Here is a 24,444-nt window from a genome sequence, read left to right as displayed (position 1 = left end):
CTCTGTCTGGGGAGTCGGGTGTGTTTTTTTAACCCTCTTCTCCCCTGATCAGTAAACAGGGAACCATTATCCCCCATCTGTCACATTTCTCTTTTCACAGAGAAAAAGTACAGCTCTCCATTTTCACCTGTGCACCCAGAAATTCATCTTCCCATCCCTGTATGCTCTTACCTATCACATATCAGTCCCCATATCCTATCTCCATTTTCACCTTAAAAAGCACCGTACTGTATATATATATTATGATTATACCAGATTTTTTTTTTTTTTTTTTTTACTGTGAATGTTTTTGTGCTGCACCCCATCCTATTCGGTAGTTTATTGGTTGCTCTCATGTGGAATGTTTGTGCTGAGCCAATCGAATGTTGTGTTTACATTAAAGCCACACTTTTCCTAACTATCCCTGTGTTCATGGTCTGAGTCTGATTGTACCAGAGAAGGTAAAGGGGTGGGGTGGGGGGGGGGGGGTTGATAACAAACTGTGCGATCACAGCCCTGTCCTCTCAGCAAAAGTTTAAACACACACTGACCTGCTTTAATCTGTGCAGAGAATTAAGGTTAGACCAGGAAATTAGGCTGAATATTATGAGAATGGACCACTTTTAATGCTTCATTGCCTGGTGAGTACAGCTTTGTATTTAGAGTCAGAAATATGTATGAAAGATTGGGAACAGGTCTTGCATGGCAATAGGGCAGCACTTCGTGAAATGTGGCGGATGGCAGGGATCAGGAGCATTGCACAGCGGCTCTCAATTTATTAGGTTAAAAGTGTTCCATCATCACAGACAAGGAGCTATTCATATATTGAATGACTAGGCTGGATCAGCTGTCTGACCTGCTTCTGTCAGTTTAATGGGTATGATGTTCATTACAGCTCTGTTTCACTGACAGCCACAGAGCTCCGCTCCTCAGTCCCAGTGTGTCCTCGTTTCTAAGAACCAGTTACAGGTTAAAAGGTCCCAGCTCCCAACTGTCATACAATTACACACTTACACTTTTAATTAAACATTTAAGAGAATGTTCTCATATTTTACAGTTAACTCATATCAAATAGTTTGCCAGTCTTGCTACGTAACCTCAAACCCTGGACCCCTATATCAGAGCAGCAGGTCTGATAAAGACTGACATCAGCTGGGTGTGGAGTAGAAGGCAGAGTCTGAAAACTTGACTCTCCTGGAAGAGCAATGAGCATTTTTGTTTCCAGTACAAAAAAAAAAAAAGAAATCCTCAGCCATTTGCCCGTGCCCTGCCCACCTCCATTTACAGGAACATGGATTAAACCTGGATTGTGCAGAGCTCTTTAGTGAAATGCATCACAAGGTGGGTACTGCATGGCGGTCGCTGATAACCAGTGCATTCAGTTCATGGGTTACAGTCTCAGCCTCTTGATATCTTCACTTCTGAAGTCGATACGCAGGGCCAGAACCTGACGCACCTCCGCTGGGGTCAGCCGCCACGTCAGGGGGCCTGAGTTTGGGCCCCAATAATCCAAGATCTCGGTTACCTGTAGTACAAATATGTACAAGTAACAAGTAGTACAGTAATGCACAAGCCTGTGTAAACCAGATTCTTAAGTCAAAGCATTCATACTACAGAAAATAGCCCCGGTGAGTGTTAATACAATTATACAGTCTACTACTTGATTATTATTACTAATTACATTAATGTGTAATTAACATTTCATGGTTAGAATTCACTTATTTTTTTGAGGCATTTTTGCAACAAGCCTTCCTGGCCTGACTTTAGCTGGGGACGCTGTGATTTGATGGTCAGCGTCTACAGATCTCAAGGCCAACTGAACGCTGCATTTTACTGTTGCAGCTGGTCGAGGTGGAGCTATTTTCACAATTTTTTTATGCTTCTGGGTGTATTACTTCATAACAATGCATCATATTTTAACAGCTTAGACAGATTTTCCAATTGAAATGTAGTGGACTAAAAGTCACATGAAATTGAAATACTCAAGGTGTCTTAAAATTGCAATTGTGCAAATGTACTTAGTTACATTCCACCCGTGGTGTAAACTGCCTTAAAAGCTAAAAACATAAAAAATTTACTTTTATACTGATGTATGTTCTGTGTAAAAAAATTATTAAATTACCCGCTCCAGGTTGAGGATGGTGGCCATTTGTGTGAGACGAGCAAACTTGTCCCTAATGGTCCAGGTGGTCACGGTGGTGAGGTATGCCACAAGAGACCTAAGCTCTTTATCGAACTGCAGCCCTCCAAGCTACAACAAAGTCAGCAACATGGTGTAAAACAACAAAAACATGTGGCTATCTTATATATTAATATTTTATTTCAGACTTTATGTTGGACATAGTATAAGAATTTATTTAGAGGTTTTGTGTAAAAACACACTGCTCAAAATAGGAGATGCTAACGTGCCAAAAGGAAGCACCCTCTCCTGCAGGCCTTCCTGGACTCATTAATAAATCATTGCTGGAGGCTTTTCATCATGTGTGAGAGTGATGTGATGTGATGTGATGCATAGGGAGTTCGGTGCCACCTTGTGGCTGAGCTCAGCTCCTCACCCTGCTAAATGAGCACTTGAGGACAGTCTTCTCCATTTCAATTGATATCAAGCTGGTCATCAGGCTGGTCAGAGTGTCGTAAATGACAGGGGAGAGGGCCGTCTGGGGAGGCAGAACAACGATTAAAAGGTTAGAAAATGGCAGGGAAGAGTAGATATGTTCAGCAAATAAAAACTGGTGGCTCGAATGTTGCAGATACCTTGAATTCTGCCATGAGCTGCTCCAAGTTAACGATGAGCTGCTGCACCCAGGGATCATTAGCTTCATAATCATTAAACTCTTCCTGTGAGGAAGACCAGCAGTTACAGCGACATGTTTTATTGACCTCTGGTTTATTTCTGTGCAGGATTGTGAGACCATTACCTCCTCTATGTTATGTGAGATGGCCAGGAAGCTGCTGATCCACGGTTTGACCTGAGGCTTTATGGCTGTTGTGTTCAACTCAGTCAGACCCTCCTATGAAACAAAATAACATCAGAGTATCATACATTTATCACTCAGTGGGAGGCCAAAGAATCTCATAGTACCATGAGTGGGTTATATACATTTGCAACCAACACTTAACCCTAACCCTGAAAAACACCTCATGTATGTGTCTCTGAGAACTGTGTTTTAAAGACACAAATAAAATTCAATTTTTTTCCCTCTCCCTAAAAACTACTACCAACACTGTCTGAAGGCAGAGATTTTATTAACAGATTTCCACCAAGCTGAACTGTGCTTCTTACCATCCTGTGACTTTCCCAGTAAACAAATAACAAAGAAATAAAACATTTCCCTCCACCGTGCACACAGGTTTGCCATGCTAGCACTTTTGGAAATACATGCAAATGTTTCCCCATTCTGCTGCACCTACTGTAAATAAGCAATCCATAACTCTCAGCTGACAAGCACTGATGTGTGTGTGTGTGTGTGTGTGTCTCCAACCTGTAAGAGATCCTTGAACTTTGTGGACGTGTTGATGAGGTCGGACAAACAGCTTTCAATCTTTGCTTGGTCGCCAGAGCTGCCCCCCTGGCTGAACAACTTTGAGCAGTCGTTCTGAAAGGAAAAAAAAAAAAAAGTCAACTTCTGAGCATTAAGCTGAACTATAAATGATGTGATGGTACAGATGTGAAACTTACCTCTAAATTTCTCTTTAAGGTTGTGATATTCTCACTACACACCTCAACATTATTTAGAGTCACCTAAGATCAAAAGGAAAAAGACTGAATTAATTTTTAGTCATTTGAATTGTTTAAAAGCTGCTTTCTGACTGAAGCTTTGAGAAAACTGATGTAACTCTTCAATCTCATAGTTTATCCCAGTAATTGGTAATTTTCTGCCTGACTGCTATTATCACTGGCAATATTTTAGACTTTTTATAGTGGCAGAGAACTGAGACTGATGCAACTGACTCCCCACTGCTGTGATATGCAGTAGCGCACAAATCTTGTCCCATCTCCATGAGTCCCATTTCCACTGGTAATTTAGTTTTATCTATCAAATATTAATGCCTGCTGCCCTAGAAGCCACACACTCAGTATTAACGTTTTACAGGTCCCATATTTAAAGACTAAAGAAATAAAACGAAGGTACTTAATAACACTTTATTAATTCCCCTTTTAACCAGTACCTGTGCAGGACTATCTTGGAAACATCATAGTTATTTACAGCGTGCCACCTTGTGGCACTTCCTCACAATTTTCTAATGTTCTTAGAAAATTATGAGGAAGGTTTTTGGAAAATATAGGACTGTAAAATGAACCGTTACCATAACAACATGCACCGGATTTCTAACTGTCTCAAGTGAGTTTTAACACAAACAAGCTCAGTACTTCTGAACTCAGACTCTGCAAAGAAGCTGTTTGAGGCTTTTCTGGCATCAGCTGAACTTGTGCTTTGTGTAAGATGTAATCCGGGCTCAAAGATAGCAAATCTGAGATGATTTGCTCCTTTTTTTTTTTTTTTTACAATTACAATTAGAAGAAAACTGGTCTTTTTGGCTTCTAAGGGGAAACTAGTTGATATAAACCTGAGTGTGTCTTGATTTCAATTTAACTTCTAACAAACAGATTAAAAGGTTTTTGAAGCAGTGTTTCCTTCAGTTGAGAGCCGCTTTAAAAATTAAAGCACTGTTTACATTACTCAAATTAGAGGAGGTCATTCATGCATTTTATTCCTCACTTAAATTATTGCTGCTCTCTTTAAACAAGCTGTACTCAAAAACCTGGAAGCTGAGGCAAGGCCCAAAGAAGAATCCATATTAACACATTTTTTACACACGGCCATCAGTTGTCTGTCAACCCAACAAAAAAATTGCATAGCGTCTATAGCAGCTATGGGATTGAGTGACCATTTACAAATCACAGTATGATTTGTGTTTTTTACAATGTATCCTATCAGGATTAACAAAAATAAAATCATCACCATAAGCCTTGTATGTCCACAGTTGTATGTCATTACTGAAACATGATCGGAACATGTTGCTTGTTATTCATGAAATTTAGGCTTAGTGTTGTTAAGGCTTTATTTTTTATCACTGACAAATTAAGCTTTACTATCTAAAAGCAGAAATGGGTATATGTGTGTGTGTAACTGTCCATGTATCTTACCAAAAACGCAGCCTTAGCGTGTTCAGCGCTCTCAATGCCCAGTGTGTTGAACTTGCCCTGTTGTAAGCTGCTCTGCATCAGACTGACCGCACTGCTGACGCCTCGCTGGATGTCCTGAAGCGTCGTAGCTGGGAAGCCCTGCCGCAGCTTATTGTACAACACCTCTCTGACAGGTGAAGAGAGACACACATGCGTGCAAGAGATGTGAAAATAAATAAATAAATAAATAAAAATGTACTGAATATGTTAACAGGACAGTGAAGGAGTGGTGAGCACCTGAAGTCAGACTCCAGCACAGAGTTAGCATGGTTGATCATAGCACACAGGCAGTCGATGCTGGAGCTGGACAAAGCTCTGCTGATGCACTTCTTCACAATGTAGAAACAGTCGTCCACCATGCTGGAGGTCAGCTGACCCTTTTCATATGTATCCATTGCAACAGCCTGGGGAGGAAAAATAACTTAACTGCAACACTTTAATATATTCTGATAAATAAGTATTACATCTAATGTGTATCATGGCAGTAGAGGCAAATCTTAGTAGTTTACCTTGTTGACAGACTCCCTCATGTAGTATTCTTCCATTGGAATGTAGTAGCCAATCAGCTCCTGCATTGTCCTGCTCAACAAGCAGTGTTTCAGCAGCTTCTCCACATTCTGCTGATGCTCTGGGTGTTCAACAAAAACAAGAAAAAAAATGATTCATGTTTTCAGCCCCACATCTAAAAAAAAAAATCATCTTTGTGTACATCATCCCATGGTAATATAAAAGTACCCTGTGTAATGCTCTGAACGTCTCCAACTTCAAAGTCGGCCATCATGCGACGGCGTAAAAAGCGCAGGTAGAGCTCTGCTCGTGCGTTCATCAGGGTTACTTCTGTCAGTACAGGGTCCAGTTCTCTGTTCATTTAAGACAGATTTATAAACAACAACACAGAGACAAACATAGAGGGGAAAGTAGAATGTTGCTCTGACAAACATAAATACCTGGGCTCAATCCTCTCCCCTGGCACGCTCTTCATCATGCTGCTCTGGACAATCTGAAACTACAGGACAAAAGACTTTTTAGGCTAAAGCCCAAACGTGAACTCATTTTCAGATAGAAATGGCTCCCTTTCATTGATTTACAATGATGAAGAATGCAGATATAATTTTGATTTTAGATGAGAACAGAGCACATGGCATTTAATCTGACATTAAAATGGGAATTTGTCACTTGAACTCTAAAACTTATTAAATGATTAACTGAGGAGGTCACTTTGCTGAAAATTTGCTTGTGCAATTAAAGCTGCTTTTTTAGTAAGGATTTTGGTAAGGTTTCATTTTTATAGCAGGCTCATGATCCACTGGAGAGAACCTCACCCTTCATGCACCAACATCACTCATAGCCTGACTACATTCACTGGTAATATCAAGAACCAAATAAACAGGATTATTTTAGCCTGATAACAGCAGGTTAGCCTAAGCCACAAAATGAGTAGAAGAACAGGTTCCAGACATGATCCAAACCTTGTTGTGATATCCTCTCTGCTGGATGAACTTGTCGACTATTTTCTGGGCCTGTTGGTCGCATTCCTGCTGCAGGTGAGTGATGAGCGTGTACAGATGGCCTGGACCGTAATAAGTCTCTACAATAGGCTGATGAGTCTCAACGACACGAGCAATGCCTGTAGACACACGCAGGAAATTAGTGGAGTCCACAACAAGCAAAAAAAATAAAATAAAATGTACAGAGACACACGCCGAGTGTCAGGCCTGTGTTCTCACCTTCCAGCAGCAGTGTCAGAGTATCTGCAAATATCAGCAGTGCTCTCTTCTCACCCAGGTCTCCTCCTGTAGCTAAAAGCAGGTTCTCCTCAGCTTTGGAGGCAAGCTGCGTGAGTGTGTGAAAAATAGAGAGAGACCCTTTAATCACCAATTTTACTCTTAGAGGAAGTAAAACTGGTAGCCCCTCTCACTAAAAACCTTTCCACCATTTGGGCATGTCCTGTGGAGCTTACTACTGACCTGACTGCAGAGATATTGACCAAAGCGAGCGAGGCCCTGCTGGTGGAGGCCCAAGAGAGGGAAGATCTTGAAAAACCTTTCCACCTGTGCGAGGTCGACTGCTGCTACAGCTTCATCGAGCTTCTCAGCAACGATGACCTTCAGTTTCTGCTCTGCCTCCTGCAGCATGACCAGACTGGCGTCCACAGCACTGCCTGTGCAGGCATGAAGGCAGTGTTAGCAGTGTTTTTCAGTGTCTGGCCAGGGATGGCAAAATATGTACACACACAGAAATATTATCACAGGAACACTTACAGTGCAGTGAAAAAAACAGTAAGTATCTGACATCAATGTCATAAAATCTTTGGTGGGTTATAGCAGTCAATAAAGGAGTATGAAAAACAAGGAAAATGTTTTTGCTTGATGTAATATGATGTTGGGCCACACTATTGTTTTGTCACTGAACCACTACATCCCTATTAGGATCTGACAAATTCAAAGTGAAAACCGTACAAAAACACAGAAAACCAAACAAGACTGCAGTACTTCTTCACTGCACTGTTAGAGTGTACACTGAGCAATGCACTCTGACAGAAAGGTAGGGGCCTCGTACTTTCTTCTCCCTGCCTGCTCAGCTCAATAACTGACTGGTCCAGAGAAAGGTATCGATGGATGTGGGCAGCCGCCTGTTCATAATCTTCATTGCGCAGAGCTGTCTGCACGCCGTCCGTGCAGAACTTCAGATCGAGGATATCATCAGTACGCTGGATGACGTTATACAGACGAGTCTACAAAATAAAATAAAATAAGGCAAAGTAATCTGATACATCATTCCTTTGATAAATGCTGCCTTTGTAAAACTCTTGATTTTTAACAATGTGTCAGAGAGGTGGTGATTGCACTAAGGTAATTCATAAGGTTGTAGTTTGTGGTATTGTATGAGACTGTATTACAATGAAAGATATGCGAAAACATCTCTGAGACTGTCAGCAACAATTAAACAACTTGCAGAGATTATGTATGTTGTAGAGAATTTGCCTTGGACTCCATCTGATTGTACAGACGTTTTTGACATTTTGTCAATTTTACTGACAGTGAGCTCATGGGTATGTTGTTGCACAGTTGTGACCAATATATCATGTTCACAATGGGATGGATAGACAACCATGATGCCTCTGACCACGACTGTCACCGGCGTGTAGCCATAAAACAGGTAAACAGACCTAATAAGTATGTATTTTTACCTTTGCCAGGTCCAGCTGTCTGACTTTACGGCTCACGTTTTCAGCCAGGCTACAGGTAAATGTGATCATGCCCGACAGCTGACTGGCATCTCCTCCAATCAACTGTAGGTTGGGCCTGAAGAGCAAAGGGACCACAATTTACACAACACAACACAAATCATTTTGTAAACATCATACGCTGTGATGATCTAAGCTCAAATCTGGGATGATCATTTGTTGTTGTTGTTTTTTTTTTAAATACTCTACCCCATCCTCTGCAATGCCAGCATCTTTGTGTGAATGGTCCCTTCCTGCCCCACCAATCTGTCCAGCTCAGCTTCCACTTCTTTCTGCAGTGAACAGAAAACAAAACATGTAATTAGTCCCATTTTTTTAATCGCCTCATAAATGAATGATATTGGCTGTAAAGACCTGTGTGGACCCATGTAATTTTTTTTTACATGAATAATGACTGAAACAACCACCAAAATAGTTACTGAACAACTGTCTCAATCGACTAATCATTTGCTTAGTTTGATCTTTAACAAAGCCTTACTTTCTGTAAAACCTTCATGTGTTTTTGCTACAAACGAGATAAATACACCGGTGTAAAAAGTAGTTAAGTGTAAAGTGGCATGAAATGGAAAGTAGTTTAACAGTTTGTACTGAGATACATCCCACTTCTGTCTGGGAGTGGGGTGTTTGTTTTGATGCCATATGTTTACTTAATAAAGGTAGAACAGTATTTCATTAGAAATAGGAGAGCTGTATATCCTAACATGAGCTACACCCTAGAACCTGTTCTGCACTTTATGGTATCTGACAGGTGTTGTGGTGAGTTTTGTTCCTACACAACTTGGTGCCACCCGTCTTCCGCATTGTCCAGAACACGGTAAATGGTATCTAACCCTCACCTGCAAAGACGTATCGTTAGTTTAGCTGTTCTACGCTTATATAAACTGAATTTGTTAAAGTGGAATTGTTTCTCTCAGTTGCGTTTGGAGCCAGCTGAGCCTCGGTGTTTACGTGGAGGATGACAGCGACCAGCGGTTTGTTTGACCCGTCAAACAAACCGCCGTTAACGGTCGTTTAATACGAACCTCCTCCGCGCAGAGCTGCTGGTAAACCCTCTCCAGGTCTTCCAGCTCCGTCAGGGCCGAGATGGTCTCCATGCTCACAGAAGACACCGAGCCCGAGTCGCATCTTTTCGCTGCCAGGAGTCCACTGTCAGCCATCTTCCGCCACCGTAACACCCCTGATTCAGGAGGACGGAGCGTGAGGCTAAAAGCTCCCTGGGTTTAGCCTGTCAGGCAGCACCTCTTCGTGTAATAACGCGGGATACGGAGAAGACACGCTGCCTCCTCGTCTTAAAATGTGGGTGGAACATGCACGTAACATTATCCGCAACCATCGATTTCATGTACCCACACGTTGCTACTCGGAGCTTGCTGTGTCACAGCCCATTGGCAGCACACAGGAACTACCTGAGAAACCAAATTCCGGGCTCAAACTCCTACAGTTCTGAGCATGCGTTGTGCGAGTTTGTGCTTAAAGGATAGCTTCACAATCTTTAATAAATGTCTTCAAACGGTCAGATGACGTGAACATTGATTCACGCCATAATTTTAACTCCTGTTTATACTGACCGTAAAATGATCCCTGCCAAATGTGCTTCCACTGATGAGGTACAGAACCCGCAACAGAAAAATAATCCAAAATGAATCTGAAGTTGATGTGAGGCTTCAACAGACTGAGTTAATCAAATCAAGAGGATACCTTAAGTTACAGTCGTTTTAGTACAAACCCATTTGTTACCGTTCCTCCATTGCAACTCAACAAAGAAACATTGTCTGAAAAAAACCCACAAGATCTTACTTAAAAAAAACAAAAACAACTTAATTTGGTAAATATCCTCTTGATTTTACTATCTCAGACTGATTAAGACTCATAACAGCTTGGTATAAACTTTCAAATATATTTTTGTGCAGAACCAGGACTGAGGATTTTGTTTCCCATCTCTTCCACTGAAATCACTGTAGGCCTGCATGAACAGGAGGAATAATTAAAGCAAGATAAAACTTGTCTCAATGCCCATGGGAGCACCTGACTATTACCTTGACAGACTGAAAAACACATGAACCTATCCTTCAAACAAAAGACAATTCATAATCCAAGGATAGGACAAAATAGTATTTACACTGGAGACAGACAGAATTTTAATTTTGGTACTCGGTGTATGACTGAATTTGGAAACAAACAAAATAGTATTTGCCATTTGTATTCCCAGAAACAATATCCCAGTTACTCTAAAAATACAGTAGGTGCTAATGGAAGCAGCTATGCTGTCCTAAACATCCTAAACCAGGTCAAATAGTGAAAATGTGATACTGTCAAAAATGGCATTTTATTTCAAAAGACTGTGTTGAAAAGACTCAATCCAAGTCTCAGGCTTAATTTAGGTCAGTAACAACATGATGTACTATGATCAAAAATAGAGTGTAGACCATCAGTGTGTAACTGATGGTCTCAAGCCCTCATATTAACCAGAGAGGAGTTTTTACATATTTGAAATAGTCCAAAGGCATTTATAGGAAACCTGTCATGAGTCCTGTTGTTGTGTTGTAACAGAATTACTGGGTTACTGTCCTCTGGAAAACAAGAGATGTTCTTCTCTTTCCTGCTGAAGCTCTTCCCATTTCTTCTGTAGCTCTGCCGTTTTTTTCTGCAGCTCAGCCTTTTCCTTCTGTAGCTCTTCTCTCTGTCTACTTAATTCTTTGGCTTCCTCCTCCTGTGCTTTTCTTAGTGACTCAATTGTCTCCCTCTCTGCAGCTGCCTCTCTGGCACCTGCTGCCTGCAATTTCTCAAGCAGCTCCCTCTGTTGCTCCAGAGCCCGAGCCTCCTCCTTCTGTGTTCGCCTCAGAGCTTCAATCAGCTCCCGTTCTCTTCTCAGCACACGCCTTTCTCCTTCACATGCTCTTGAACCTTTCAGCGCACCTGTAAGAACAGGAAAAAAGATGGGCATGTTTAGTGTCATTACAACCTTGGATGCAGTAAAACCACAACATGAAAAAAAAACGTTTTGAAAGGTGATATTAATTTATTCTAAACAAGAAAGAAATAAAGATTATTATTATCATTATTATTATTATTAAAGGAACAAAATCATCAGCAGTGAGCAATAAAAGCTTACCTGTAAACCGTCTCTGCTCTGTTGCCCCAGCAGTCTCTGGTGAGGTTGATTTGTCACCATGAGCATTTGAGCCCTGTGATGATGGAGGTGGGTTAAGCCCGTTGGCCACTAACCTAGAAAACACCTCCGGGTGTCTCTTTGACATGTGCCGACGCAAGTTACTGGTGCCGCTGCCTTCAAAGCACTGTAACTTCTTCATGCAAATGCGGCAACGAGCAGCATTCAAACTGTCCAAACGCTCGTAGTGCCTCCAGATCAAGCTCCGTTTGTGCCGATTACGTCTCATGGGGCGGCCATCACTCGCCTCTCCATGTGTTACTTGTTCTTGTTCTGCTGGATCTCCTTGTGCAGCTTCCAGGATGCCATTAATACCAGAACTAATATCAGATTCATTCATGGTAGTATGGATATCAGAGTCTCCGTCCTCCAGTGCAACTTCAACTGAATAAAAGGAAAAAAAAGTTATAATTAGGGCTGCAACTATATGACAATTCATTATTGATTGATATGTTGATTTTTTTTTAAATAATTGATTAAATGTTCAGTGTGTAAATGTCAGAAAACAGTAAAATTGCCCATTACAAGTTCCCAAATTCTAAAGTGACACCTTCAAGTGCTTTGTTTTATCTGACCAACAGTCCAAAACCATAATTATAATAATGAAAAACCGAGAAAGCAGGTAAATGACTGGAACAATTGCAACTGGTGATTAATTTTCTGTTAATCAATTACTTGATTAAAAAAAAAAAATCATTCGGTACTGTCATGATAACCTGTTGTTTTACAAGTTTCTTATTATTTCAGATGTGACAAAGACGAATTTCAGGCTCTAAGGACAGTCATTTAATATAATACCTTTGATCGATTTGTTTAATTTATGAAATACTGCTAATGTTTAATGTAAACTCTTCTTAGAGGAACAGGGCATGAAACCCAATAATTATTCATTTTTATGAGATGATATTTTTTCTGTTACACTTACTAACCCAAACAGTACAGACACAGTTGTAGGTTTATCAGATACATTTACCTAAGCCTAATGCAGTCTAATACAATGGTCCTGGAATAAATCCTGCCATCATTAAAGTTATAGTGTTCAGTTTTAACAGAATCTGTTTTAGAGTAGTGTTGACACAAATGTATGAGAATTTTGGACAATGTGCTGTTGAACTATGCTAATGTGAATTATGAATAAATTATGTGATTACGGTTGGCTAAGTAGGTGAGAGAGTTGTGTATTTGCCATGACAGTATTATCAGAAAGTCATGTTTGGCAAGATGCCTTTGAAAAGAATTATTAACAAAATCATCGGTAGTGAGGTATAAAAGCTTACCTGTAAACCGTCTCTGCTCTGTTGCCCCAGCAGTCTCTGGTGAGGTTGATTTGTCACCATGAGCATTTGAGCCCTGTGATGATGGAGGTGGGTTAAGCCCATCGGTCACTAACCTAGAAAACACCTCCGGGTGTCTCTTCGACATGTGCCGATGTAAGTTGCTTGTGCTGCCGCCTTCAAAGCACTGTAACTTCTTCATGCAAATGCGGCAACGAGCAGCATTCAAACTGTCCAAATGCTCGTAGTGCCTCCAGATCAAGCTCCGTTTGTGCCGACTACGTCTCATGGGGCGGCCATCGCTCGCCTCTCCATGTGTTACTTGTTCTGCTGGACCTCCTTGTGCAGCTTCCAGGATGCCATTAATACCAGAACTAATATCAGATTCATTCATGGTAGTATGGATGTCAGAGTCTCCGTCCTCCAGTGAGACTTCCACTAAATAAAAGCAAAATAAAAGTTATAATTAGAGCTGCAACTAACAATTCATTAGTAATTAATATATTGATTTAAAAAAAATACTGATTAATCGTTCACTCAGGTTTAAAACAAATGCAGATTGGTGCAAGTAATGGAAGTAATGGGATATTCTACAAAAAAAAGCTACACAAAAAGCCATAAGTATATATTAGAAAATCCTATGGCACATTTCATTCACTTATTAATCTGTTCTTGGTGTACATGGGAGACAGTTGAGTGTAACACTGGCTGAACTGGGTTTAAAAGTTGAAGTCAACAGGGCCTTTTCACAGAAGACATTTTTACATAAAAGCACAGGTGTAAATAGTAACAAATGGTGATTCTACTGAACTGCTGTGTTTTTGCACTATAACAGGTCAATGTCTGCTAGGAAGAAAGCCCACTGTGTATTCAACAGGAGGAAACCCTCTCACAGAAGCTTGTGGAACATTCTAAGGTTTATATGGGGCAGCTGTGGCGCAGCAAGTTAAGAATGCGGCTTTGGACCAGCCTGAGATCGGAGGGTTGTGGGTTCGATCCCTTGACCTTGACCAAACGCAAATAATGGATACGGTGGTGGTGAAGGAGACGCGCCTCCCCTGCCTCTGCGACCATGGCTGTGGTGCCCTTGAGCAAGGTACTGATTCACCCCAGCTCCCCGGTTGCCTCACTAGGCAGCCCCCTGCCCCAGCGTCTCTAGTGCATGCTTGTGTGTGTTTCATTCGTGTTTCAGGGTCAATAAAGTAATTAAAATTAAATTTTAAAAAAATATTCACTGTCTATGTATTTCATTTATGATTAATGCAGAGTATTTTCTCAGTGAATTGATGATTAGTTTTGACTAAAAAATGTAAGAAAATGGTGAACAAATTCCCAAGATGATGTCCACAGGTGTCTTGTTTTGTCTGATCACCATATTTTTGTATATTCAGTGTAACATGACGTATGACAAAGAAAAGCATCAAAACCTCTCATTTGAAAAACTGGAATCAACAAATTTAACACTTTTGCTGAACAAGAAACAATGACTAAAATGATCATCAAAATAATTGCTTAATTAATTTTCTATCCATCGACAACTCGATTGATCACCTAATGACTGCAGCTGCAGCTACGCGGAACTCTGTGCTTCAGTAAACTACCCGAAGGTGATTCAATAAACCGTACCGGAGCAGAACTGTTTACTGTCCGTATCCACTTCTGGATGAGCGTTTGTGGGGATATTTTCAGGAGCCCGCCCTTTACATTTCTTGGCGACCTCCTTGGGGTGTTTGACACGCAGATGTCTCAGCATGGCCGTGGTGCTGCCCTGAACCTGTCTGGACTGGTAGCCCCTGCAGAGCAGACACTGGACCGACTCTGAGTCCACGGTTTTAAAAAAGCCCCAAACCACACTTCTTTTACGGGTCATCTCTCTGGCTGGCTCCAGGTTATCAACACACAACATTAACGAGCCACTGTGGTCCCAGTCACATCCTGCTCAGAAGAAATACATGTCAAAAGAGTAATTACCGCTGCTCGGTGTTTTCTACAGAATCAATTTCTCATTAGTGGTCAACAGTTGTATCGGAAGTATTAGCTTCAGTGCTAAGTTAACGGAGCCATGTTTGCTGTTAGCTTCCGTAAACGTCATATCCGGGGTGTCCGTCGTCCGTTTCTTTCTTCCTCTACTTCTTCTATTTTCTTTATTGTATGTTTAAGGTACAGGGCAGCCAATATTAATAATGGAGAATATTAACAATCTGAGAATGAAAATACAATTAATAAATATAACAACAGGATAAAGTTAAATAATAATGTTAAACTCAATACACTCATTCACAGTTTTTAGTAAGCCTAGGTGATGGTCACATTCTTTACATAAAGCAGAAAAGAAGTTTTTTTTGTAGGTAGATTTACATGAATGAAAATGAAAGGAATTTAATTAATTTAAAAACCTATACTGTTGAATTACACCTCTCTAAAATAATTATTTGTCAGCTAGGTTTACCTGATAGCAGCAACTGAGTGTATCTTCCTTATTTGTTTCTGCTTCTTTTCTCTTTGAAATAAATAAACTGAGGTCTGACCAAAGACACTACATGAAGACAACTGTATTTATTAAAGGAAATATCTGTCAGGCAGATGAACAGTACAGTTTCTCGACTTAAATGCAACACATCGTGCTCAAAAAGCCATTTGATCAGTTAAAACAACACTGAAGCTAAACAAGATAAATATTACAGCTTTAAACAGAAATTCACAGGGTGAAAACATAAACACTGAGCAGAATGAACGAAGGGAAACTTCCTCCACACCAAGACATAAATAAATACAAAAAGTATTTCTTATACAGACAAATGTTAAATTCATTTTTGCAGTGAGCTGGCTGATACAAGCATTACACTGCACATTAAATAGGCGGCATTTTATCAGTTATCAGTGCAAAAAAAACCCCAAACCAAACAAAAATAACTGTTAACAAACTCGGTTGGAATGTGTCTTAATAGTGGTGGGTTATGGAGCATCCTGCAGGCAAATGTGTTAAAGACACTTAATGTAAACTTGATTCAGGGTTTTTGTAAAGCACTGTTGGGATAGCGTGAGGTAAGCGCTTAATGTGTATGTGTCTTTATTTGCATATCCTGCGTGGGACTAAGAAGGGTGCTGTCTTCAGTATTTTATAGAATATTCAGCAGAACTGAGATGCAGTGAGTGACTACAACAACCGTAAACACTTCCTGCCTCTTTGTCTGAACATGTTACAGAGGCACACATTTCTGCTCTCACGCATGTCAAATCCAGTGGTTCTACTCAATGAAAAGATCAGCAAGGTTTCAGGATGACTGGTGTAAGTGGGAGGGTGGTGGCCCCACCCTCTTGATTTAAACATCTGTACTAACTTTAAATGCATAGTTTGCATGAAACAATGTCTTGTAAAAACATGTTAAAATTACTTAAATGGTTAACACATGTAAAACAAATGTTTTACACACATTTTAAACTCAGGCTTTGTATCTTAAACTTTGACAGTTTTAACAATAAAAGGTCACTTTTAAAAAGATTTGACAGGTTGTTCCACCTATAATCTGTCCTCTGATTAAGCTCAACATGAGGGTGTTGAAAGTTTCCTCCTTCAGTCAATTTCAGTGGTTGAATAGATGATCATTGGTGACAAGTTTTTTTTTTTCCACTGACTCAGTGGAAAAACAGGAACCAAACAATCATATTAATCCCACTGAAACTTAATCCACTTCACCTCTGTCTTTACATATGTCCAAACAGTCAACATCTACCCCAAATATTACTAAAAACAGGGAATCTGTGTTATGCTATCACCGTCCTTTTATCTGGATGTAGCATTTTGTTGAGATTATGACTGAAAATACTGAGATGATGCTGTTGTGGGTGAAAACTTGCCACTACTGAAGTCCACTGTAACAGAATCCAGCTCACCAGAATCTGCTCTGTCTGTGACGCAGGACATTACAACTTTTTACAACCTCTTTTCTAGCTTATAGGGTGAGTGATACTCAAAAGATCAATTTAAAATCAAGTACCAAATGGGCATTTTAAGGGGCAATGCTACAAATCAGACTTTTTAATTTTTCTGTTCTACATATAGCTTATTTTGCTCAGTCCCTGGTACTGGTATCTTATGTATGCTGTGACAGGTCATAACATAGACACCTACTAACCCCCCTTGCAACCTTTTCAACAATCTAAATTTATGCTTAATATTACATGTTTAAAAAAACAACAACAAAAAAACTCTACACAGCTCCATTATTCTTATTCTTAGTTTTACAGAGGTTGATCTCCACTGGAGAATCATTTGAATTCTGACAGTCATCACACTGAAACCAGTGAAAGTATTTTGTTAGTCAAATCGTCCTCATGCTTAGATATTCACAGACATGTATGAGGTAAACGCTTCCACTCAGAATAAGGTGCTATTGGTGTTGGGAACACATTAATGCCAAAATATCTATAAATATATAAGTTTATGTACAATAGAGATTCAAACATTATCTCAGCTGGACTGTAAACCTGCAGTAAGATTTTAACTTCACACAGTGTTTGAATTAACAGCTTGGACAAACTGTGCAAACATTGTTAGTGACCATTTACTAACTGCCACAGTACAAAAACCTGTGATTCTCAATTACTGGCCATGACCCCAAATTGAGCATAGGGCTGTTAGAAGACAGTCATGTGTATATGTTTGTGAGCCAGTTTTTGGACTGACAGTGCTGATGCCTAGTTGGCTATTTCATAGAGCATGATAACCTCCAACTCTAGCATACGCTACAGCTGCCGCTTTGGTAACTTTCCTAAAACCTCTTGAAAAATGGGAAAAAAAATTTTCAGTTATGCTTGAGGAAGAGCTATGTTCTTGTCTTACTCCAAGGATAAGGTACTTATTTGGACTGTGCATTTTGCTTTCTACATTAAAAGAAATTTGTCACCATGACTCCAAGACTTCAAGCTTCAGTGACAATAAAGACTGTCTACTTTTTGACATGGTAGATTTTGGCATACTTGAGCAAAATATACAGATTTTATAATATTTTCTGGTGAGAATCAGAATAATGGAGCTGTGGATGACAATTTAGTGTACAAACAATAGAAACTGTGAGGGGACAAACATCCAACACACAGTTATATACTCTCAACCAAAATATTCTGTTCAAAATGTGAAAACGCAAAGTAGTCATGTGTAATGTAAACTGCCAAAGCAGCAGAATTAAAAGAGCAACATTCAGAGCCCAGTTTGTCAGAGTTGTAGTAGTTGCACTGGGTGTATAAATATATTTAGTTCTTATTTCTCTGCAGAGCCTCACACAGGTTGTGGTTCGGATCTGGTTCTTGACTCATGATCTCAACACACTCCCATTCCCCACTACAGCTGGACCGTTTCACCGCCTCGACCACCGTCTGCACATACAGACCATCCTCAAATGTTGGTGCCATGGCAACTGGTCCTCGCGCCCACGACCGGCGCTCCTCGTGAGCCTGAAAAGACTGTCTCAGTGCCTTTACCATGGAGCCCAGCCCCCGCAGGTGAGGCAGAGGCATCTCTTTCACCTCTGGTCCCACCCACCCACTGTCGCCTAGCAACAGCTCCTCACCTTTACTCCCATTGCGCTGACCATACAGTTCAGTCCCCCTGGCAACCAACCTCCCAGTGGATCCAACTACCATAACCTCGTGCACAAATGACCCTGGCATGTTGAAGTTCAGGGTCACGGTGCAACACACGCCACCAGAGCTGGACCCAGTTCCACCCATCAACATTTGGAAGAAACAAAAATCATCACTGGTTACGCGGCGGATGCCTCGGATCAAACCGTTTTGTTGTACAAAGGTCCGCAGTAAGCCGTGTACACGATGGGCTCGAGCACCAGTCAGGTAACTTAAAAGGTCGATGATGGTAGAGCCGACAGTGTGCAGACCACCTCCTCCCATCAGCTCCTCACAGGTCCAGCCGTACGACTGGTCCAGGAGGCTTGGGCCGTAGACTCGGACATCGCACACCTGCATTTCGCCGACATATCCCTCCACCAACAGCTGGCGCATTGCAACAAAAGCTGGCAGGAAGCGCAGGGTATTACCCATGATGCTGAGCAGTTGGGGGTAGTATCTGGCTGCAGTCACCATCTTGAATGAATCCACGGCAGTTGCAGCTTTCTCACACACAACATTCTTACCTATACCTGCAGAGAGAGAGAGAGAGAGAGAGAGAGAGAGAGAGAGAGAGAGAGAGAGAGAGAGAGAGAGAGAGAGAGAGGGAAAGGTGGAGTTGTTATTACTATATTATTCAGGACTGAATTCAATGATCTTTCAGGTCAATGAGAATAGTAAAATTCTAAATTTCAAAGACAAGATCTCCCACAGAAAACCCTCATGATTTTTGGTTGTTAAAGAACTGATTATCTTCTTTGAATTTTTCTTTTATGTTGCAGGTAACTGTGGTCAGCATTGTGTCCACTCACTATGGCTCTTAATGCACCTTTAGCTAATAAGGTTTACACACAATTTATGTTTTACATACACTCAGTTGCTGCCCTCATTTATATGAGATTAAATTTTAGAAACAGCTTTCAGTACTAACTTGAAAATGACCATAATACTAAAATTGCTTTGACAAAAAAGGTAAGGTTTCTTGCAGGGCTAATGTATTGAACTACATTTGTTTTGGCTAACTGTACCTTTAAAACAGCAACTGAGTGAATAGTGCTTGGGTTTTTAAGTTATAATTATAGTATATCAGATATGATTTGAAGGTGTGGACTCGGTGTCTCAGTGCTCAGACAGAATGCAGAACTCATGGCCTTAGATGGTATTACAGTGTACTTCCTTTAGTTTGGTATGAATAAACAAAAAGTCAATATTCTTCTATAACCACATGTGAAAGCAGAGGGTGTGCATAGTTTTTATATCTAGAGATCGGCAGTCCTTCAGTCCCCCTTGGATTTAGTGCCATGGATAAGTCCTTTGGTGGGGACACACTCAGGAAGCTGCAACTAAAACAGGAAGCTGAAGTCAACACTAAGGAATTCCATCAGATACAGTAAGTTAACTTTATAGATCTACTCTCCTCTGTTATGACAGTTTTTTAAGGTTTTTGTCTGTTTGCTTTGTTTTTTTCCCCCTCAGACGACTACAGTCCCTGAGGCCATGGCTTTGATCACCATTAACCAAATCTCAAAGATAAACTCTGAGACGTATGTTACAGAAGAATCATTTTCAGTATAGGCATCTCTTGATGAGTACTGTCAAAAAATTCAAATGTTCTCAAGAGCTAACCTGCCACGCCCACTGCGTCAGGTCACATTGGCAGTTTGTGTGACTCAGGTGTTCATACAGTGTAAGTGTAAACTAGAATATAAGACCTGGACCTGGGCCTAGTGTTTAGGTAAAACAACTGAGCTTATCTGAGCCTCATCATTCACATTGTATTCCTTGTTTCAATTAATATAATACTCTCTCTTTTTTTAACAATTCTGTATATTTTATGTTTTATGGCCTGTGATGGACTAGTTGTATGTTGGTAGGCTCAGTACAGGTGTTAAGTGTAAAATATACACTTTAAATGTGCCCAAGGGCATAAGGAAAAAAGTCTGCATTTCAGTAAAAGTGAATGTGTGTTAATGACCTCTTACCCAGTGCCTTGACAGCAATCTGCCTCGTCATTGAGGGTGGAATATAGATGCAAACAAGGTTGACATCTTGGTGCAGCAGGACATCATCAGATCGGCTGGTGTGAAATGGGATGCCAAGCTCTTTGGCCAAGCAGCATGCTTCCTCTTCGCTTCGTCCCCAGAGTGCATGAACCTCAAAGCCTTCAGCTTTCAACAATGGGACCAGCACCCGGGCTGTGCTCCCTGTGCCAAACACACCGACTCCTGGCAACATGGCAGTGCCACTCATTGAGACCTTACGTGTGAACCATGGCCAACCTCACCAACAAGAGCATATGATCCACTTGTCTGTCAAGGCCTTTTCTGTTGTCTTGGAATCTGGGAGCTTTTACCTGTAAAAATAAATGAATAGACTATTAAAGCTGTGTAACACTTTTTAATTCAATGATACAACAATATTCTGGGTAACAATTACTACTGCTCCCACGAAGTATGTTTGCGAAATTACTTCACAAAATCACTTTATTCCCTTTATTGTAATGCAGGACTTAAGACCAGGACAAGTCATAATTAAATCTATATCACAATCGTAAGAGTTATATTACTGATTTATCTCTCAACTCTAGTGACTGTACCAACAAACAAGACAGACATGTCTGATGGAGGTTTAGACCAGTTTTTCTTATCAGCAGTCTCTGACAACCACTTACATTGTGCTTTGCTACATAGTTAACATGCCATTCCTCAGATGTTCCACACCCACCGAAAGTAAACGTCATCTCTCTCTGTAGCAAGTGTAATTAATGTCTGTGTGTGTGTGACCTTATCCAGGTTAAACACTAGTTTAGCGGCACAAAGCAGTTGGTTTTATCAACAATTTATCTTATAATAACATTCATTATACAATACTGTGCAGCTCAGCTTCATGGAAAATATCTGCTGTTTTTAGCTTCCCAAATATGAGGATTTGATCCTTTTCTCTGTCATACATGATAGTACATTGATTATCTTTGGGACTGTTGATTGAAAAAAAAAAAGAGAAGCTGTCAACTTGGTCAGTGGGAAATTATAACTAGTATTTTTCAGTATTTTCTGGTAATTAATGGACAAACCAATTAATCTATCAACTGATATTAGTATTACGTACTGCCTTGAGCTGGAGTATTAGCAACAACTAACTACAATACGATGAATATGTATTTATGTGAAAAGCCGTATGTAATGTTGGAGTAGTGGCTGACAGGACCTGACTCTGTGCCTCATTTGTCTCCCTGTAGACTTGACTGTGCAACCACAGACTGATAAAGGCGTGTGTGCCTGTGCACCTGCAATGCCTATGTAACCAAGGCTCAAAGACCGTGGTCATACATTTTCCAGGCTGGCAGCAGATGAAGCCTATCTCTCTCTCTCTCTCTCTCTCTCTCTCTCTCTCTCTCTCACACACACACACACACACACACACACACACACACACACACACACACACCACTGGAAAGCAATCTAGCCGTGCTGTGCAGCTGTCGGCTGGACAGATAACAAAGCCACGCCACACCAAACTGTCGCTGTCGAGATCAATAATATTAGTTGGGCACTGGCGACAATTATACGATACCACAAACCTGCAGGCAGAGGCCACTGCTTCATCTAACGCTATATTTGTTATAACTATATTTGTTATGTGCTCCGGATAACTAAGGCTCTCACATACTAAGCTAGTTCCACTCAGCTGCTCGACACTGAGGTTATTGATAACGTTAGCTAGCACGTTTAGCTAGCCGGCCAGACAGCCGCAAAGCCAGGGAAAACCTCGCGACAAACGTACGTATTTTATAGAGTTAATATCTAAAGTTACTGTATCTGGCGGTGTTTAGAAATCGTACAACAACAATCTGTTTGAAAATGTAAGGTTATCTACCTACTGTATTGACCAGGACATCTGCAGCGGTAGTGGGTGTTGAGCCGGGCGCTGCCCAGTTGCTAATGGTAACTTCAGCAGCAACGGCAGGACTGTGTGGAGAGCCGGAGATACTACAAGAGGCCGGAGATGGGTCCCCGGCGGTAGATTCAGTAAGAGAAACATAGGCGACACTAGCTAGCCTCGAAAGTATGGTTTGTAAACACCAAACATACACGAAGTTCACTTGAAACGTGATATTTAACAGTTGACAGGCAAATCACCAGAAAATTATATTTATGAACTAATGTAGTCCGAGATGTCGGTGGTCCCCGGGCAAAAAGATGTAAAATAATAATAATAATAAATAAATAAAAAACACGAAGTGATGCAAAACGACTACAAAGAGACGAACAATGACTACAGAGAGACTACAAGGCTACACTGAAAATCAGAAAGAGATGCAAATTGACCACACAGCTACAAAACAATCACAAAGTGACACAAAACAACACTTTGTTGCACTTTGCATTTGTCGTCGTTTTGTGTCCCTTTCACACTGAGGGCTCCGTTGTATTTATTATTCCGTTCTCCTTCCAAAAGTAGTCCTAATTGTACGCCATTGATTGAAAAAAAAAAAGAGAAGCTGTCAACTTGGTCAGTGGGAAATTATAACTAGTATTTTTCAGTATTTTCTGGTAATTAATGGACAAACCAATTAATCTATCAACTGATATTAGTATTACGTACTGCCTTGAGCTGGAGTATTAGCAACAACTAACTACAATACGATGAATATGTAAATCAGAAAAAATCAGAAAGAGATGCAAATTGACCACACAGCTACAAAACAATCACAAAGTGACACAAAACAACACTTTGTTGCACTTTGCATTTGTCGTCGTTTTGTGTCCCTTTCACACTGAGGGCTCCGTTGTATTTATTATTCCGTTCTCCTTCCAAAAGTAGTCCTAATTGTACGCCATTGATTGAAAAAAAAATTATATAGAGATGAGTCTTCCAGAAAAATCTACCGAACATAAAACTTAAAAAAATTAAGGCAAGATGTATCAGTGTGGTTGTATCCTGCACTTCCAGCTACAGATTAGTCTGCTAATGTACGGGTGCCTGACAGGTGGAGAGATGGTTGTATAAGGATCATAGGAAACATGGAAGGGACGCAAAACGTGGAAGTCCACAACCATCAGTCTCCATGGATGAAATCCAACATCCAAACCACTTGATATTTCATGTGGAGATGTGGGGTTAATGCGTCCCTGTAGTTTCCACCACAGACTCAAGTACACATAAGGGCTCTATAATGCCACCAAGTGGCTGATAAATGTTACTACCACACGGCTGTACAGTGCGCTATTTCAGATGGCAAGATTTTACAAGGCTGTGGCAGGAAACAGATTCAAAACTGGGTTTTCCAGGTTAAATATGGATGCATGGAATTTTACCTTCCATGAATGCTTGATGTGAAACAATAAAAAAAAACGGTTAAATTTTTTTTTACATGCTTTGCTGCGCTACCAGTACATCTGTTGACAAAAATCAAACAAACAAAAACAACATTAGAATAAACAGTTTTAATCTGACTCTTTCTTTAAAAGTAATATTCATCCCTTAATTTGATCCTTTAATTGACCAGACTGCAGTGGTTTTTATCCCAACAAATACACAGAAGACAAATGGTGTAAGTACTAGGACCATGTCACCAACTATTTCTGTCTTTGACAGTCAAATTCACTGGGACAGTCTGAAAGCTGTTCACACCCATGGTCCAGGAACACAGGTGCTGGACGTTTTACATAAGTAAAAGCACCTGCGTGCTTGCTTAAGTAAACCTTCTCTCAGGGCTTATTAGTTCATGGAGTTTAGTTGCATCAGGTAATTCCCAGGGCAGCTCCACCTAATTTTAATAAGCCAGTGTAATTGAAAACACCTGCCCATGGCCTTGAGCGGACCTGCTCTGTTATGCTTGAAAAATAATATCTGCATTGATGTAAACAGACAATTGAAAAGCAGTTCCCTTGAAAACATTATGTATGAAGTCATTGTTTTTCAACATGCTAACATTATTTTTCTCTGTACCTGTATTATATAT

General features: G+C 40.5%; 3 protein-coding genes and 1 long non-coding RNA gene across 5 annotated transcripts; 1 reads left to right on the top strand and 3 right to left on the bottom strand.

Moving 5' to 3' along the window:
• Nucleotides 1-375: 375 nt before the first annotated feature.
• cog4 (component of oligomeric golgi complex 4) lies at nt 376-9,634 on the bottom strand. Its single transcript, XM_041053891.1, has 19 exons — nt 9,437-9,634; nt 8,604-8,686; nt 8,358-8,472; nt 7,727-7,901; nt 7,135-7,328; nt 6,895-7,000; nt 6,637-6,794; nt 6,115-6,173; nt 5,903-6,027; nt 5,677-5,795; nt 5,405-5,571; nt 5,129-5,294; nt 3,659-3,721; nt 3,462-3,575; nt 2,898-2,990; nt 2,734-2,817; nt 2,535-2,636; nt 2,102-2,230; nt 376-1,504 (listed from the first exon to the last, which is right to left on the bottom strand). The coding sequence occupies exons 1-19, from the start codon at nt 9,569-9,571 to the stop codon at nt 1,370-1,372; spliced, it is 2,322 nt and encodes a 773-aa protein (XP_040909825.1). The 5' UTR covers nt 9,572-9,634; the 3' UTR covers nt 376-1,369.
• A 762-nt stretch (nt 9,635-10,396) lies between these two features.
• LOC121181774 (centrosomal protein of 83 kDa) lies at nt 10,397-14,932 on the bottom strand. Of its 2 annotated transcripts, XM_041038041.1 has the most exons (5): nt 14,829-14,932; nt 14,484-14,650; nt 12,861-13,295; nt 11,527-11,967; nt 10,397-11,330 (listed from the first exon to the last, which is right to left on the bottom strand). In XM_041038041.1, exons 2-5 carry the CDS (start codon nt 14,608-14,610, stop codon nt 10,975-10,977), a joined length of 1,359 nt encoding a protein of 452 aa, XP_040893975.1. In that variant the 5' UTR covers nt 14,611-14,650; nt 14,829-14,932; the 3' UTR covers nt 10,397-10,974. The 2 variants fall into 2 exon arrangements, with proteins under 2 accessions (XP_040893975.1, XP_040893890.1); XM_041037956.1 differs by having other exon boundaries at nt 14,484-14,932.
• Nucleotides 14,933-15,394: 462 nt separating this feature from the next.
• gfod2 (glucose-fructose oxidoreductase domain containing 2) lies at nt 15,395-20,729 on the bottom strand. The gene is made up of 2 exons (XM_041040289.1): nt 20,462-20,729; nt 15,395-19,012 (listed from the first exon to the last, which is right to left on the bottom strand). The coding sequence occupies exons 1-2, from the start codon at nt 20,727-20,729 to the stop codon at nt 18,111-18,113; spliced, it is 1,170 nt and encodes a 389-aa protein (XP_040896223.1). The 3' UTR covers nt 15,395-18,110.
• LOC121183290 lies at nt 19,633-20,861 on the top strand. The gene is made up of 2 exons (XR_005894198.1): nt 19,633-19,869; nt 20,466-20,861. It is a non-coding gene; the product is annotated as an uncharacterized LOC121183290 (long non-coding RNA).
• The last annotated feature ends 3,583 nt before the right edge of the window (nt 20,862-24,444 follow it).

The sequence above is a fragment of the Toxotes jaculatrix genome, chromosome 1 (genome assembly GCF_017976425.1).
Source record: "Toxotes jaculatrix isolate fToxJac2 chromosome 1, fToxJac2.pri, whole genome shotgun sequence".
NCBI lineage: Eukaryota > Metazoa > Chordata > Actinopteri > Toxotidae > Toxotes > Toxotes jaculatrix.
This window is presented reverse-complemented; position numbering and strand designations above follow the sequence as displayed.